Source organism: Halyomorpha halys, unplaced genomic scaffold (genome assembly GCF_000696795.3).
Source record: "Halyomorpha halys isolate HHAL.00 unplaced genomic scaffold, Hhal_1.1 Scaffold146.1, whole genome shotgun sequence".
NCBI classification, from domain to species: domain Eukaryota; kingdom Metazoa; phylum Arthropoda; class Insecta; order Hemiptera; family Pentatomidae; genus Halyomorpha; species Halyomorpha halys.
In genome coordinates, this window is record NW_027110622.1 from 96,890 (window position 1) to 115,529 (window position 18,640).

The 18,640-nt window shown below is 28.5% G+C and overlaps 1 protein-coding gene across 2 annotated transcripts in view; it reads right to left on the minus strand.

Moving 5' to 3' along the window:
- Positions 1-218: 218 nt before the first annotated feature.
- Positions 219-18,640, minus strand: part of LOC106678543 (uncharacterized) — a 26,385-nt gene continuing 7,963 nt past the window's right edge. Inside the window, exons 1-5 of one of the 2 annotated variants that reach the window (XM_014417107.2) lie at positions 9,848-9,958; positions 5,206-5,501; positions 4,385-4,656; positions 1,435-1,612; positions 219-397 (exon numbers count right to left, since the gene is read on the minus strand). In XM_014417107.2, coding sequence (XP_014272593.1) covers positions 251-397; positions 1,435-1,612; positions 4,385-4,656; positions 5,206-5,501; positions 9,848-9,887 — 933 coding nt within the window. In that variant the 5' untranslated portion in view covers positions 9,888-9,958 and the 3' untranslated portion in view covers positions 219-250. Of the gene's footprint in view, positions 398-1,434; positions 1,613-4,384; positions 4,657-5,205; positions 5,502-9,847; positions 9,959-18,640 lie in introns of those variants that run through there. The other variant, XM_014417108.3, reaches the window with a different exon arrangement.

The window sequence follows — 18,640 nt, forward strand, 5'->3', positions numbered from 1 at the left end:
TAAATACTACATACCCAGTTACGACCCAGCGATAAGCACTAAAACTCAAAAAATGTAGAGATCATGGAGGAGGGGAGAGGGATGAATATATACCCTGGAACACCCTGTATGCTTCTTTCTGATTGTGAATGCACAAGCATACACATATGTATGAGCATATGTGCATATATATTAGTAGATTTTTATCATGGGCAGTGTTAATACACAAATAAATACATTTTCTTTATTTTCCATGATCTAAATAATTGTCTTATATTTTAGATTTTATTCTATTTGGCTTAGCTAAATTATTAAGACCAATAAATTCCAAGAATAAATTTAACTGATTCATGTATTCTTCTTGATGATAATGATAATGCCCAATGTGTCGAGATTTATCCCAACACTTCACAAAAGCCTGAAAAATAAGAAAACAAACATTTAATTAACTAAAGAGCATAAGTTCTACATTGTTCATTAAATGATTATATTAGTCATTAGAAAATGTTTTAGAACAAAGTGATTCAGGTTTTCAATCAATATCTGAGGTATATTTAAGTAAGCAATATCATCATTAATTAATGCCACTAGATGTAACTATTTATTAATAATAGTAGTGAATGCTTTACGATTTTACAGGTCTACCCCACTGAAATACATCTTTGCTTAGAGAGGAACTGAAAACATTTTTCTATCAGAAACTTTCTATTTTGTGAAGATTACATCTCATTTTGTATTATGGACTGTATGATTCTGACATGGCCTGTTGCTAGAGTATGCTCAATCATATTTCATAGCTTTATTTATTGTGAGTATTGTACCTGGCTAATATGGAATGTGGAGCTTTGTACTGTCAATTAAATTATAACACTTGACAACAGCTTGATGTACAATTTTAACTAGATTATTATATCTTATAAGACAGTTCGTACTATACATAATTATCAATATAAACTACTTGAAATCAAATTATCAAATGATCAGAACACATTAGTAGGAAACAGAAAATGTGCTATTTCCTTTGCTCCCACCCTTAACAGCTGGTTCTTGGATGTAAAAGAGAATGAAAAGTGTGTGAAATTTTTATTTGTAGTCGCTCTCTTGTACTTAACGAAATCAATAACAATAAGACATATTTTGTACAGTAAATAGTTTAGTTTGTCTTTGTCTGATCTTCGTTTTTTGTGAAGCTTCTCTTGGTGCATACATGAAAAATTATTGATTGATCACTCCCTTGTGTCAATGAAAATTCTTGGCAGCTAGGGAGCAACCAGAAAGGTTAGTCGAGTGACATATTATATTTCACAGCTTTATTTGTGACTATTATATCTGGCTAATATGGATTATGGAGCTTTGTTCTGTCAATTAAATTATAAGACAAGACAGTCCGTACTATACATAATTATCAATATAAACTACTTGAACTGATAAAAATCAAATGAGAAATTCAACTACCGCCAAACCATTCTTCTTCCAGCAATGGAACATATTCATATTCAGTTGAAAGGGGGCAATTAGATCATCTTTAGAAATAAACATCAATGAAGGAATTTTCACTGGAGGATTATGAGCTGCCTCATATGCTCTTTTCAGGTGTTTTGTCACAATTTTGTTGCATATAAACAGATAAAACCTGAAAAATAATAGCAATCCATTTGATGATCTCTTTACATGATAATATAAAAACATTAAAAAGTATAATTATTGATATAATTAGTAATGATACCCAATAAGGCTCTTAAATGAAGTATCATCAATATTTTCATTTTAATAAATGAATGTAGGAAAAATAACTTTTACTAACTGATGAATAAATGGTATCTGAAGGAAAATGTAAAGGGGAATTAAGAAAAAAAATCAATAAAGGAATGACATGAATGATATTCTAAAAGATTAATTGACAGTATATGGGCCGTCCTTAAATTTTGGTGTTATTTCAGTCACAGAGCTTGTTATGAATGATCAAGCATTTGAATGTGAATGATCTAATTTTTCCTTTATTTTTTTATCACTTTAAGATTCTAATCATTAATTCTTATCAAGCTATAATATATATAATACTTGTTTTGTCATTCCTCAGTCCTCTCACCTAGGTGAGCTCAGTTTTGTGACAGGACAATTGTTAGTTAATGGTACCAGGTTCATTTTCATAAACCTTTTAAAAAATGGTTTCTATCTTTCAGTCTGTACTATACATAATTATCAATATAAACTACTTGAAATTAAATGATCAGAACACATTAGTAGGAAACAGAAAATGCGCTACTTCCTTTGCTCTCACCTTTAACAGTTAATTCTAGGATGTAAAAGAGAATGAAAAGTTTGTGAGATTTTTATTGGTTGTCACTCCATAGTGCTTAACGAAATCAAAACCAATAAGACTTATATTTTTTACAGTAAATAGTTTAGTTTGTCTTTGTCTGATCTTTATTTTTTGGGAAGCTTCTCTTGGTGCATAGATGAAAAATTATTGATTGATCACTCCATAGTGTCTACGAAAATTCTTGGCAGCGAGGGAGCAACCAGAAAGACCAGTCGAGTGACAAATATTTAATTTTCTTCCAATATTCCCCATAGCATTGACAAATGGGATTCTCAATTGGTTTTCAAGACTCTAATGTCGGTGAAATTTATAAAGAAGATATCATTAATCTTCTTCCACATCCTAAATTCTTCATTCAAAGAAAAGCATGATGTTTTCATTCCCATGCAAATTGAAGTTAAAAAGTATTTAATGTGACAAATCTCAACTTGCCACATTGGTACGTTTTCATTTTTTTTCTTGAAGTCATGGAAAATGAGTTTTATGTTTTTACTTTAATAATTGCTTATGATTTAAACATTATACCTGACTACTTAATTTTTTTTTTTAAATAAACCAATTGGTATTCATTTTAAGCTTCATCACTCCTTATTATTTTATCAACGTTTCAGCCAATTCGACCATCTTAAATATAAATTTACACATCATATCCAATTATTTAAAAATTTGTTGCAGGCTATTTTGCCTAGATCATTAATAATATTAAAATCACCATATTTTATCACAATTCCATTAATACTCAAAACTTTTAATTTAGATCAACTTAACACTATCAACCATCTTATCAACAAACTATTTTGTTATCAAGATTGTTGATAGTGTTAAGTTGATCTAAATTGAAAGTTTGGAGAATTTAACGGCATTGTGACAAAATAGGGAGATTTTACTGTTATTAATAACCAAGGCAGAATACCCTGCTATAATTTTTTAAATAATTGGATGTGAGGTGTAAATTTATATTTAAGATTGTCTTTGAGAATGGCCAAATTGGCCGAAACGTTAGTTTTTCATTGTTCATCACAAAGTTGATGAAATAGTAAAGAGTGTTGAAACTTAGCATAGATACCAATTGATTTATTTAATCAATAAATACCAGTCTCAAAAATTTGATAATATTAAATATAAATTTTTTGTGTTAAAATGAATGCAGTTTCTGAGGTGCACTACTTGACTTTATCTCTTTCTAATGGTATGTGGTATATAACATGTATGTGGCCTAATAAGAATTAGAATTTTTTTTTTTTTAAATTGATAACATAAAAACAATGATATTAAGTGTGTGGCTACTTTAGAAAGTTATCAAACTGTGTTGCCTAACTTTATGTTTCAAAATATTTTGAGCACTCAATAACAACACCTTTTTTTACACCACTTTAAAAAACCACCACTACATACTCACTACATACACACACTACTAACTCCTCAATCAATTTTGTCTTCTGTCTCACCTGACAGCCCTCCATACACAAGATAGTTACTGTCAAATTGGGAAGAAGTACACCATGATATTAGGAACTACTGGATATTAAATCACTGACTATTCCAAATAGTTTGAGGGTTCTAACAAGTTTTCATTTGATTTATAAAATATGATTATTCCAAAATAGGTATTGATAATAGATGGTATAATATATAATAAAAGTAGGATAATATTGATTGAATTATATTGAAGATCTAAGTCCAAGATATTCTACTCCAGTTAGTGGTAATGAATGTCATTGGAGGGAATGATGAGGGAAAAATACCATTTATCATTGTTATAATTTTTTGTTATAAAATTTAAAATAGTCAATTATGGACATTTCTTTATCAAACTAATGAATTTTTTCACTGCTAAATTTTCAATTCTTTGTCTTACTTTAGTTTTATTTTTATTTTATTAAAATACTAATTTGTAGTTTTAATTACTTAGGAACCATTTCCATGAAAGTTCTTCAGAAGTTTCAACTGCATTTAGTAACTAATTCTGTAAAAGTTTTATAAATTTAAAAATGTTAATCTTTAATGAAAATTTAATTTTAAATACTTTTTTTCAAAATGTCAATAAGTATATAATTATATTTAGGAACACTAAACACTTACGTAAGAGAGTTCTCAAAAAGGTATGAAAGAAAAGGAATCTTCACAAATAGCGCTTTAGCAAATGCCTTTTGAAATTCTGGTGGAGCACTAGGAGGCGAATCAAAAATTTGTCCTTTAACTCTATTTATAGTTTTTTCATATTTCTGAATGTCAGCTGCAACCTTAACCAAAACTTCTGACCAAACATAGGTCCCACTAGACAATCCATGGACCAAGATAGGTTGAAAACGTTTATTTTCATGTATAAACTCAAGAATGTTTGAGGCAGTGACCTGTAAAAACAATGTAAGAATTTTAACATATTTATTATTATGTACACGTATAAAAACTTTTTGAATCCTATTTTATCAATATTTCAGCAAATGAATTCTTCTCTGAAACTTTTTGGTATATTTAGCTTGAGACAATATTAAATTTGTCATAAAACTCCGGGCTTGAAAATCACTACCAAGGTTAGTAAAATTTTAAATAGTTAGTGATGTGTAATTTGATCAATAAAGTTTTAGGCCAATGCAATAAAAATTTACTCTTTAAAATGTGGAAACTCCAGTTTTTAATATTTATTTGTAATTAATTAAAAAATGTAAAATGAACAAGCAACCATTTTCTTAAGAGATAATTGAGTAATAAATATTTTATAACTTTTAAATTTCTCAATATCACCATTAGTATTTATGAGAAATGAATTATAATTAGATTTCAAAATTAGGCTGGAGACATTTCATCATTCTGATTCAATAAAATTAACTGTAGATATTTTATTTATTTTTTAATAAATTATATTTCATTCTTTATACATTAACAAAATAAATTAGTATTACCTGAGAACCTCTGATCGGCCACAGTAAATGCCACATAAACGTCTCTACATTTAGAACATCGAATCCCTTATTCATATACAAATCAACAAACTTTTTTGTATGTTTTGGCTTTGCATTAAGCCATGACAACAATACAACTAATGGTCTGTCATTCTTCAGCTGAATGTGAGGTAGTTCCCCTTGTCGAGGCTCCATAATCAGAGAATCATGGCTGAACATTTTTATGTTTTTTGTGATTTTGCACTGAAAAATATTTCTCTGCATTGTCAAAAAATGCAGATATTTGTTTCTGGGTCCTAAAAGAAAGTATAAACAATTTAACTGATAGCTTATTGATGAAATAATACATATACACATTAAGCAAAATTAAACTAAATTGTAGTAAGAGGAATAAATCCATTTTGAAGAAGTCAGAATTAGAAACTTTATGCTAATGTTTTATTGATCATTTTTTAAGTAATCAGATATATACAAAATTACTACAAAGATACTCTCATCTGATTTGTGGTAATTTGCAAACTCACTTATGATTTCAAAATTGAACTAGGCATAATAATACATTTTGAAGATTTTATTCACATGGAAAGGTATCTATATTATTTTATAATATTAATTAAACTTTTTATATTAGTATATATATTTTTTAGAATGTCCTAGTTATGCTTGAAAAGAGTTCTATTCTAATATGCTAGAATTTTAAAATAAAAATATATGATTTACATTTTAAAACTATTTTACTTTCTTTGTTCGTTTTTGTTTAAAAGTGTTAAACCTTTTGGTCATCAAAAACTATGGGTTGTTATAATAAAGCTACATACACACACACCTACATACATTCACTCACGGATAGATCCGGTAAGAGTGCGGGGGAACAGTATGGCCTGTTCTCAAGGGAGTTAGAGCAACTTCTTCTCTGTGGTTGCTACGGTAGGATGTTCACCATGATTTAACCTCTCTTTTGATTTCTCTTTATTTTCTCGGAGAACTTTTTCACCTCACATGGCCTGCCATCTTTCCGTACTGTGAGTGCCTCTCTAGTAGCTTTGTTTTTTTAGAGATTCCAGAAATTATTCTTATAAAGAAATAGAGTACATTTGAAAAGCAATATTTATGATTAAGAACCATAACCTATTTAAAAATCCCCCAACCATCTTCTCCAATCAGTAATCTACGATCAACTATCTACACCTCATAATTTGATTTTTCTATTTATTATAGCCATGGTTATCACTATTCATTTATAATAAGTTCATTTTAATAAACCAAAACAGACAATTTAGATTTAAAAACTTGGAATTTAGAAACACTCCAACACTGCTGCAATTATATCACAATACAAAGAAATACTCAATAAACTTCTCTTCATGAGCTAAAGATAGCAACTTCTGTAGTTAGTTAATTTTAAAATAATTGAAGGCACTTTTAACTAGTTTGAACCTAAGTTAGTTCCAACATCTATTCAATAGATGTTCAAAATAAAGCATTATGAGCTCCTTGATTTTTAATGAAATTCGGTTTTGCTTATACTTGACAATTTTAATATGAATTTGTACTTTACATATGAACAGTACTATATGCACTTTTTTTTATTTGGTGTATTGACCAAAGGCTATGGATGTCAACTAAATGTGACCTTGAGTAATCAATCTTTAAATTCAAATATAACAATAATTATTTTAAAATCACAAATTGTGTTTAAATAGATGCATACATGTTATTTACATATAAAATACATTCAAATAGAGGTGAATACTTATAATAATTCAATTTAATAAGGAAATTACCTCTAATTGTGATCTTAAATCTTTTAATTCTTATTACTAAAAAAATAATTTTTGACTCAATACAATAATTACACCATCCTTTTCTTTGAAACTCAAAATATGTATTATATCAATAATTCAATGTTACTTAACATGTCTATTCATTCTCAATTTCATATTACAGTCAATATTTTTAATACTTTCTTCATATATACACGTCAAATATCTCCGTATTCATAGATAGTTCAACAATCCTGTATATGAATTTCCTTCAGAAATCCGGAAGCCACCACCAGTTATTGTCAGCTTTTTGCAGCAGAGATTTATATTTTGGCATTTCTTATCAACTGAGAAGTTCTAAATTAAACACATTCTCTGCTTTCAGTTTTTTATTTTACAATTTTTTTTTTTTAATCAAGCAATATTATATGTTCTAGCAGATTTCACATACGACGTTAGTTCAGATAATCGATTCTCTACTCTACTTGTAAAATTACTTTATATTGTCCTTATTTTTTATTACTTTTTCTTCAACGTTTCAGTGCCCTCTTCCAATCGTGAAGATTAAATTACCTTATTTTTTCGTCTTTTTGACCAAGAATACATATTTAATTTACAAAAATAATAGTTGAGTCAGATTCGATATATATACATACATATATATTTTTTTTTTCTCAAAGATAAAACTCAATTACACCGAAATATGTTCTGACACTGCCTCCCTCAGCATTACTCGGCGTTGTTCCGACATACTTTTAATACGTATTATTATATTGAGAAAAAAAATTAAGTCTTTTTGTAAATAAGAATACTGACATGTTTGCAATTGCAATTATAAGAACGACAAACGAAAACGAGTGTTATTAAAAACTTAATCTATTGTAAAAGGACAATGATCTTCAAGGTCTTTTCATACCCTTTTTATGCGTCCCAAGAAATACAATAGACCTCCAGGACTCCAGCCTATTGTACAGCACAGCCTTTCTCGCCACCTATCTTACATATTACAGACTACGAAAGATCAAGTACTATGTAAAACATTATATCCTAATTTCAAGCATTATTATCCTAAAAATTGGAGATAACAATAAGACGAGACTAAGCAACAATTAGATAAATAAATGTTTAAATTGTGAATATCTAAACAACTGTTACTTAGTAACCTCTACATTGTTATGCTACCTTTTTCAGTGTAATAATTCTGAAGCAAAAGAACAGTGATTTCAATAATGATACTAATTTATTCATTTCAAATAATTACCTCATGTAACGGTTATATCAAACGTGTAAGACCCACCAGACCGATCTGTTAATAAATATAAAAAATAATTACCTCAAATCAGTAGTAAATTAAACAATGTAGGTATTCACATAGTTGCTGTGCGTAATTTCCTGGATTTTTGTCAGCTTTAGGAAGTTATGAAATATATTGTTTCCATTTAATTGCATTTTATTGTACAGTTAATTAAAATCCACAACCTTTTAAAATTATAAAAAAAAAAAAATAAGAATATAAAACTTCTAAAATACTTTTATACTTTTTAAAAGAATAATGTTGACACTACGATATGGTAAGTGACTGTTGGTTCAAGTTGATAGTTTTAGAGACTTTTCAAATACTATAAAAAGGCTCTAAACTATTTTTGTTCTCTTTTGACCGCTACTCTGATCATCTTCTTCATACATTTAACATTATAATTTTCATTTTGTTAGTTACCTTATTTTATTACCAAATATGATATATAGATATCATTTGTAAAGTGTACAATGGTTGGATGAAGTTTCGGTTCGAGATACATTGTCAGATTAAATTAAAAAGAGATGATTGGAAGTAAAAATATTTTAGATGTTAAATTCACAAGAAGATTCCATTGATTAAATCAGTCAGTAATTTTAATCAATAAATATACTTCTTTATTGGACAACTTTTAATGTTTTTGCAAATGTGCCGTTTAGAGAAAAAGTGGTGTAAGTCCATTCTATTCTCATCAAAATCACTTTTCATAAAACAATAATCATTTAATTAGTTATTAAATAGTTCAAGATGATTTACTTTATTTTAGTTTGTTATCCTATTTATTTTTTTTCATTTTTCTCCTATGTTGATTATTGTTATGCATTTATTCTTATTAATATCAATTTTAATTTATTCTTACTTATTTTATTTTTATTCTTATTACTATTTATTTGATTTTCTATTTTTTTTTTAGTAAGTATATGCAGCATGATTGAGTGCTAACGACATTAATATTTATAGTCCTTTAGTGTGGAACATTGTATTATTTTAATAAAAGTTTAAATAACAACAAAATTAATTACTGAATGCTTTAACTTCAAATGCTTACAAATTGTTGAGTATGCTTGTGATTAGTCAGTTTGAACAGAATAAGCTGTTAATCCTTAATAACAGTTTAATAGAACCTCCTCAAACGTTTTGTAAACCCCAAACTTTCAGGTTTAACTAACAATACTGTTGCATTCAGTAGCTCACATATACTTTTTTATTTTATAACTTATAGAAATAGCCAATCATATTCTAATTTACGAATGATATATTTATTAATAAATATGTTGTTTAATATATATGTATCATTTGAAAATATATTAAAAATAAGCAAATCCTAGGTTCACGACAGAACATTTTTCTTGATATTGTATTACTATATCTTATATATTTAATAGAGTAGAATATATTTGGTATTTCATGCACAAAAGCAATTTCTTTTTTCGGACTAGGCTTTGTATAAAACTTAAAAAAAAAACACTTGCGGACCTTATAAATTAACTATGCTACAGAATAGTTTAGAATGTTCTATGTTAATATACGCAGAAAAAAATAATGATTATAAATAAAAATAATATTTAAAAGTATAGATAACCTGTGTTCAACCACAACCGGGAAGATGTCACTGCCCACATAATACAATGTATGGGGATCAGGAAAGCCAGAGGATAATGACAAAGGAGAACGAACTGGTGAACTGTTGCCTAGGTTCCAGCATCCCTCACCCCCACTCTTTAATGGCGGAATGTATAAAAGACATCGTGCATCGGTCGAGAAGACTCAAATGCATGTCATGATGACTACGCCGAATCAATAAATGCCTTAATTATGATGAAGAATTCTTTTGGCAAAATGTATTCTCAAACGAGTTTGTTTTTTAGGTTTCCTGTGATTTACACCTTCTAAAACCACTATCAAATTGGATAGCAAAATTTATTTTACTTAAACAAAAGCCTACCAAGTTTCATTTAGAAAAACTCAAAAATCTTCATAAAAAGGGGGTTACATAGGATTACTGAACCCGCTGTATAGCGCTGACACAACGTGAGATAAGAAATGTGTAAGCCATCTCCTCTCTTTATCGGCCTATGTTAATATACAAAAATGGTGTCTTAAAACAATTACAGCCACATAGTGACAACAAAATTATCCAACAGACTTTGCGTACAGAAATATTTGATGTTTAATGCACAGATTTCGTTTTGGAAATTCTGAATTTGTCTAAAAATCGAATTGGAACATCAAACCTGAGTTTGGACAAAAGTTTTACGTTCAAAGTATTTGTGGTATTTTGGTTTTGCTACATGAGTATAATGTTGGTGATTGGCCAAATTCGCTGATTTTCAGTATGTGAGATTCATCTTCCCACTAAAGTCACATAGCAGCTACTTACAGTGATTTTACACACACCTTTTCATATTGAACTTAAGGTCTCTCTGCTGAGAGTCCACTTGACTTTCAACTTGTTCCAGAAGAATGCTTTAACCTCTTCTCTGTATTCACTTCTATACTTTGAGAAGCATTACTGTGTTAAACATTTTGCAATACTTATTTTATTTTAGCCCTTTTAGAAAAAACGTTAATCAATTATGACCCATCCTAAACATAGATATTAATTTCCCTTAATTATTAGTGGTCATTCACAGTATTTATATACAACTTCCCTTATTAACGTTCGAATGAATCGTACTGGACCAATTTTTAATTACAACGATTAATCAATTAATTTAATAATAACCTACATTCAGCTTTCGATTCACATGTAATCTGCTCATTCAATTTTAAAATCACTTTATTTTTAAAAACCTAGAGGCGTTTACTTACCTTTAGGTAATTAGCACTTTTCAGACTAGCGTAAATAGTTTGCCATCTGGTTGAATTCTTTTATCTATATTTTGGACATTAGGGGTGAACTGAATAGTTTTATAAAAGAAGAGCAAAATTCATTTTTTCCTTTTTATTCAAGATTTTATCTCCTATTGGTTTTTCCTGTTTAATATAAATTATCTAAACATTCCAACGAATTTCCGCTCTTTATAATATTTAATATGTCGTTTGTGATTGTATTCATAGCTACCAACCTTTTCTTATGAATGATTGGATTCCCATAAGATAATATGACAATTAAACTATTATTACTTGTTATTACTGTATAATATTACTGAAAATTAATCAATATTTGTAGAACTAGATCACTTAGTAAAATGAGTAAATATCAATCTATATTTATAAATAAATTTCCATTTCCGAGGTTTAAATACTATCCTTATTACCAAAAATAAGTACACTTGACCTTTTCATCATTTAATTTCCCGAAATTATCAGGCTAGAAAGGGGATATCGATGGTTTTTATACCGGCATTTTATAACTATCGATGTTTACTAATCAACCATCGATATTTTATCCTTTCAGGCTTACGATAACAAAAATGAGATGATACAAATTATCTATTTTTTTTTATATATTTATATTTAAATAAAAAAATAATTATTTCGAAGTACTATGGGGGAGTACCCCCTGCCACCTGACAGTGGACCAACTTCCATTATACAAATCATACAACTGTTCATTTAATTGTACTACTCAGTGCTTAAAGTGTATAACTTTAATTTACATTTACACTATAGTTCAGATTGTATTTTTTTAAATATAGTGTGTGCATAAAAAAAAAAAATTCAAGTTTTTATCCAAGAATTTTAACAGGGTTATATACAATAAATAATATAGCCTAATGGCAATAGTGGAAGTATATTTTTAAATTTATGAAGTCATATTTGACTCGATAAATATGCCAATGTTCTTAAAAATAAATTTGGAAAGATTGGAAAAAAAAATTATACTTTGATTGTGGAGCTCAGAACGGTGGATTTAATAATTATTGAAGTGCAGAATAAAACTGATTTATAAATAATTTATATTGGTGTGCGGAATATTAATTATCTCTTTAGAATTATACCATCTCTTATGAGTTATATACCCTTTCATATTTATTAAATATTTAAAAGCCAACATACATATCTTGGAATAGGTATTTTCAATCTATAAGCGAACCCGTGATAAATTATACCAGCTATTCAATTTTACGTATGTTCTTAATGGATACCTTTTAGCTGGTAATAAAAGTTTAGAAATCTAACTTTATGATTTTTTTTTATACTTAATATATATAGTTCTAGCAAATATTTTCAATTCGACTCGAGTTTTAGAATCTAAAAGAAGTCAAAAAAAGTGTTCTGTAAACAAGGTGTTTGTTTCTATCACCATCCTCATGTCGTATTTGTGTGTACTTGTATTGAGATTATTTCAAAATAGTGAGTAATAGTTCTTCAAAACCATGCTGGTCCTTAATACCACTTTTATTAAAAAAACATTTACTGAATGGATTTGAAACTGATTTAAAGTGACCTTTGGCAGTTTATAGTGTAATTTAGGAAAAAATATGTGATTTATGGTCATTTTTGTTTGAATTTAAAAAAATAAATAAAAAATAGGTACTTTCGTCTTTTTTTTTGTTTTTTTTAAGTCATTATTAAAAGATAGGTAGTTTTTTTATCTCAGTTCTCCGCTCGAATCATTTCTCAATGTCAGATTCAAGGTGGGAAACGCCTATCCATCAGTGTGAAATATAATGTCAGTAATTACTTCAGTATTTTTTTTCAATCAAAGAAAGCCTATAAAAGACTCTAGGTTTTATCGTAAAAATATCATGACAATATTTTACTCATGAAATAAACAGAAGAAATAAAAAAAAAATAAGTGGTGCTGAAAATGATATACACGAAATTAATTGGTTTAGGTTGATCAATATAAGAACTCGGAAGTTACAGGTTTTAACCACAAAGTAAATTACTGACATACGGAGAGGTTATCTACAGATTACTACCATATTCTAACGCCATAGTGGGAGGTCAAGTTTTCATTTAGTGGTTACGTAACAGAAAGAAAAGTCGACCCCTAAGGCCGGATTAGAACCGTCACCACAGCAGTTCCCAGGTTGCAAAAACCTACACCTCAACTTTGAGTTACAGACGGCTCTGGAAAAGTAAATTACTTAAAAAGACATGTTTCCTTTTTTATTTTAATACATTCATAAAAAAAAAAAGAGAGTATTATATTTTAATCTGTCTGCTTACTTCATTCCCTAATATCGGATTCGACATGAACAGTAACATATTTTGTATCGTTTAAGAGAATTTAAGCAATTCAAAATATATTACTACTCCTTATTACAGTATTTTTTTTTATTACTATAAGCATATTTTAGGTTTCGTGATAGAGTTATTTAAATATGCTGAGGCTTCGGAATTGGATGGTGGCTGCAAGAGACCGAGACAATTGGTGGAAGCTGCTGGAGTAGGCCAGGATTCGACACCGAATCGTAGAGCCACGAAACTAATAAGCATAGTTTAATAAAATAAATCATACCGAAGATAAAATATATAAAATTATAAATAGATAAATAATATAAATAAATAAATAATATAAAATAGATAAAATTATCTATTTTTTGTTACTAAAACTATAACTTTTATTTATTTACTTATGGACGTTTTTACTAGCAAAAGAATAAAAAATAAATATACCTCGGCATAGCATAAATGGAATGTATTAATAATCGCATAAACAATTATAAAACTGAACTAACATATGAATCTCTGAATTTGATGAAATCTTATGGAATTTATCTACGTACCCTCCTCACGAAATTGGTTATTGAATACATACATATAGGAGGTATAAATCTTATGGTAACTAAACCTAAAAAAACCTCGTTCACCATATTACTAATGTGCAATTGGCGCCTGCGACCCTCCGCATATAGTTTACATTACCTATACCCCTTAAAATACCTTCGGGTAACAGAAGGAAGCATTTCTCTCATTCACATTATATTGTACTTAATTATAGCTTCTTTTTTTTTCGTACCCCCTTGACGAAATTAGTAATCGACAATTAAATCGAACAATATTTAAAAAGCGCCTGATATTGAAAAACGGCATGAAACTCTCCGCTCCCGCCCTCCATGGCAGCCTTACTTATCTGAATTTTTAAACAGAAAATTATATTGAGTAGGTTGGTCGATGCACGACACAATCTCACAAGAGGAGATCATAGCACAAGTCCTATATCACTAACTGAAAACGGGAACAGGAGACTTTAAGATAGTTTAAGCAATATTTAAAAAGCGTCTGAAATTGAAAAACAGCATGAAAAACCTCGATGAATATTTTTTGACAATCTTAACTAAAAATCTTTGAATCGTATTTTCCACATTCTTCTCAATAACTGTTCACAATGGTCAAACAGTTCTATGAAAAACCATAGAAGTATTTTTGTCAAAGAGCTTTTTTTAATTAGTTAATCTGATAATCTTAATATTTCTACTTCTTATGAACTTTGTTTCCACAAACACCAGTTTCTGGTTTTATATATTTCGTATATGTCAGTGAAAATAAAATCTGACTGGTTATAGCAACCATGGAAACACGAAAACATATATTACTCCCTTTAGTTAATTATTAAGTTCTTTAAGAGGCGAAGTTGGTGGGGGGTGCGGTCAGCAGAAAAAAACACAAATAAACAAACGAATTATTTATTTGTGCCGACGTTTCGATCTAATTTTCAGGTCTTCATCAGGGCTATAAAAACAAAAAAACAAATTTTTGTCAACTAAATAATTCGTTTGTTTATTTGTATTTTTTTTTCTTCTGGTCATCTTGATGATTTTTTCTCCTCGACCATCTTCTCCTTTTATGTATCTACGGTCAACTATCATCACCTTATTCAGTTCTTTGATAATATATATTTATCCATTGTTTACAATTAGAGATGATGATTGTCTTCAAATAAAAAAAATTAAAGTTGTATAAAAAAGTGGCCTTTAGGACCTGTCAAATTAGTCTAGTGGGAATAAGACTTATGTGATTTTAAAAACCACTTGACTGGATTTGATTGTGATTGATGATTTGATTTTAAAGACCACTTAACTAGACCACTTGACATGAACTTGACTACTTGTCTAATCAAAATCTTCAGTTTTTGAGAAAATCATAAAAAAAATAATAAAATAATCATTGAAATAAAGTAACACTACCTTTACCCCGTTTCAGAATATACTTTCCATTTTCTTTTTAATTTCCTTGCAGAATTGATGTATGCCGTTCCGACAATCAGCTTGGGATTCGAAGTGAGAGTGAAACCTTTGGAACAATCAATGTAATATATAATTCTATATAATATTTTTCATTATCACATATAGAATTTCGAAAATCATATTTATTTATCTTCTATTTTCAAAAATATTATTATAACAAATAATTTTATTATTGTTATTTATTTCAATAGTTAAACTTAGTTATATCAGTATTTTTTGGGATTAAAATTGGTAAATTATATAATATAAAATCATAAAACGTTTGTAATAAGAAATAGTGAATTTTTAACAGAAAACCTTTGTGTCATTAAAAACTGATTTTGTCAATATTCCAGTGGAATTCAATCCAACTTTGATATCTTAAATAACAGATGAGTAGAGTGAATTTAATTCATGAAAAATGAAAATTAGGGTTCAATGGTATTTCAGGAAGTACTTAACAGAGATCAACGATTTCAGATTGAGCGTTTGCATTAGGATTTTCAAATTTTATACGTTGTTCAGTTTCCTCATCCTTTATAGATTTGCATTCTATTGAATTAACCAGGATCCTGAACAATGCCCAGTGGTTCAACTTACGACCTCTTTTGTTTTCCTACGTCGATCCTATATATGACGATTTCCATCCTTCATGGAAAATGCTTGAAGTGGGCCTATTCGTTCAGTGTGAGAGATTGAAGGATTTAAAATAAAAACGAATTTATAAGATTTAAAAAAAAATGAAGTAAAGTTATGGCGATATTTGCAGAGAGTAAATACCACCCAACGTTTGCTTAAGTGGGCATCAAATACTTATTTACAAAAAATATTCGACTCTAAGTTTCGTGGCTAAAATAACTTTTAAGCTACAGCGCTTTTAGATGAGAGTTCATTATTCAATTTTTTCATAAATATAAAATAAATAAATTACTCCTAAAGTCTTTTTTTATTCCCCCCATAAACTAATCAAATAATATTATTATATCGAGGAATTGGAAACCCTTTAATACTTCAACCACATAGATCTTTTAGAAGCGATGGATGGTTGACTGTATGGTACATCATCAGGGGGTATAGGACCGGAGAGACAAAGGGGGCAAAAAGTTCTCCTGGTTGAATTTTTTTATTTCTTAAAAATATTTCTGATAGTTCATAAAGTACTAATAATAACAATGATAATGAAATAAAAGAGAAAGAAACAAAACCTTGGTGATTTTAGGACAGGCATAGCTTGATACAATTGAAATAAAAGTATAGTAAACTGTCACATCAGAAGGTAGCAAATGATAAAAATTCATATAAATGGTACTAGATAACCTAGAAATTCTACTTTCGTTTTTTTATCAAATAATTATTAATTTAGTTACTCATTAATTACTCATGGTTTTGTAAATCTATATTATACTATCTAATATATAAAAATGAATTTTTTTTTATGCACTGCCATACCGTTCATTCGATTGTATTGAGGCTTTTTGCTAAATGTTCAGGATTTTCCTTTTATATATCTTTTCATAGTGATTATATTCCGATCGATTGGTCTCTGAAGAAAAATAAAAATATAATACTGATTCTACTAAATGATTTTTTATTCACTAAAAATTAAAAAGAAAAAAAAATGAGAATTTTAGTCAAGTAGGTCATTAAGTTTTTTTTAGGTAAAAGTATTTCATATTTATTTTTAGTGGCGTATGAAACTTTTAAATACCATTTTAAAAATTGAAATTTTTTCACCTTGATTTATTTGGATAATTTTTTTGTTTTTATTCCCCTCTGCATTTTGTCCCATTCCCACGTTAATATATCCGTTGGAGAGCTGAGTGTCCTCTCTTTTAACCTACGCCATAACAATAGAGAAGCATTGCCGGGTCTCCTAGTATTAAATAAAAAATATGATGTTAAAGTTAAGTGATAATATATTTACACCCAAATGATAGAATTTTAAAATATATTGTCGTAAACTAGAGTTAATAATTGACTTTGAAGGTTGGAAAAATTCTTTAAGTAATAAAAATGAGGAGATCACAAATTTTTATCCGTTTAAAGTTCTGAAACAATACTGAGAAGAGCATCACAAGCGTTTGCCCAAAGGTTAGAATCCGACACTAGACGGGTCGGCTACAAGTTATGGCCAGATTGTGTCAGCCAATCTATATAAACCAACCTTACGCTTGCGCATGTGGGAATTCACCATTGTTTAGCAAATGTGTAGCAGCACTTTGACAAGGATTCGTCAACATTTTTATATTTTACTACCTTGCATTAAATAAAAAATTAAAAATCTATTCACAATGAATAAATTACTCGTATCTTAATAAAACATTGTTGATATATTTATTTCCTTAACTAATAATACATAATAGAGTTAAAAAAGACCTTTTTAGCGAGTTTTTTAAATGACTGTTAGAAAAAAAGTGGTAAAAATATCGTTGATGTCTCCGAATAGATTTTGTGCTATCACCCTTTCGAATCTCAACAAAAAAGTAGTCGTTAATAACCAAATGTCCCGTGTTCAAGATAAATTTCTTCAGGATTTCCAGAAGCGGTTTTCTTAACCGCAAAATCGTTTTATTAATTATAATAAAATTAGTACGATCATTGTTTATCTTTAAATTAAATTCATAAACACACATTTTTTTTTTATCTATTTATCTAAAAATATAATGTTAATATATGAGAGGAATGAACAAGTCATTTCATTCTTTAAATTGCAAACAATATCCTAATTTCCGATATAAACGCACCTCGGGGTGTTTATTAGCTGATTGAGACGAATAAATGAATAATTTATTCTAATCGAGTTCTTTCCGCTGATCATCCATATTAATACAGTTAAAAATATCTGGTGTGTCATTTCACACGATTTTCCTTCCCGCAAGGTTTATACAAACATTTTTTTCTAAATCTTATTTAATATTGTTTTATTATTTTATTGGCCGAGTATCTAGAATGGTCCGGTAGATTATACAATTATCGAACCATTCGAATTACACATTAAAAACGAGCGAGTTTCCATTTGAATCTGCATAAGACACATTTACATATATTTACAGTTTAATACGTTTTCGGTTTGCTTATAATGGACTGATTTCGATATTTATTTTATTTTGGCCGGGGGACATGAAATTATATTTTATATGGGGATCACATAACTAAAAGTTATACTTTTTGAATAATTGGCAAATTGTTTTCTTTTCTTCATAAATATTAACCATAGATATGAAAAACCATTGTGACGCGATAGTTTAATATAT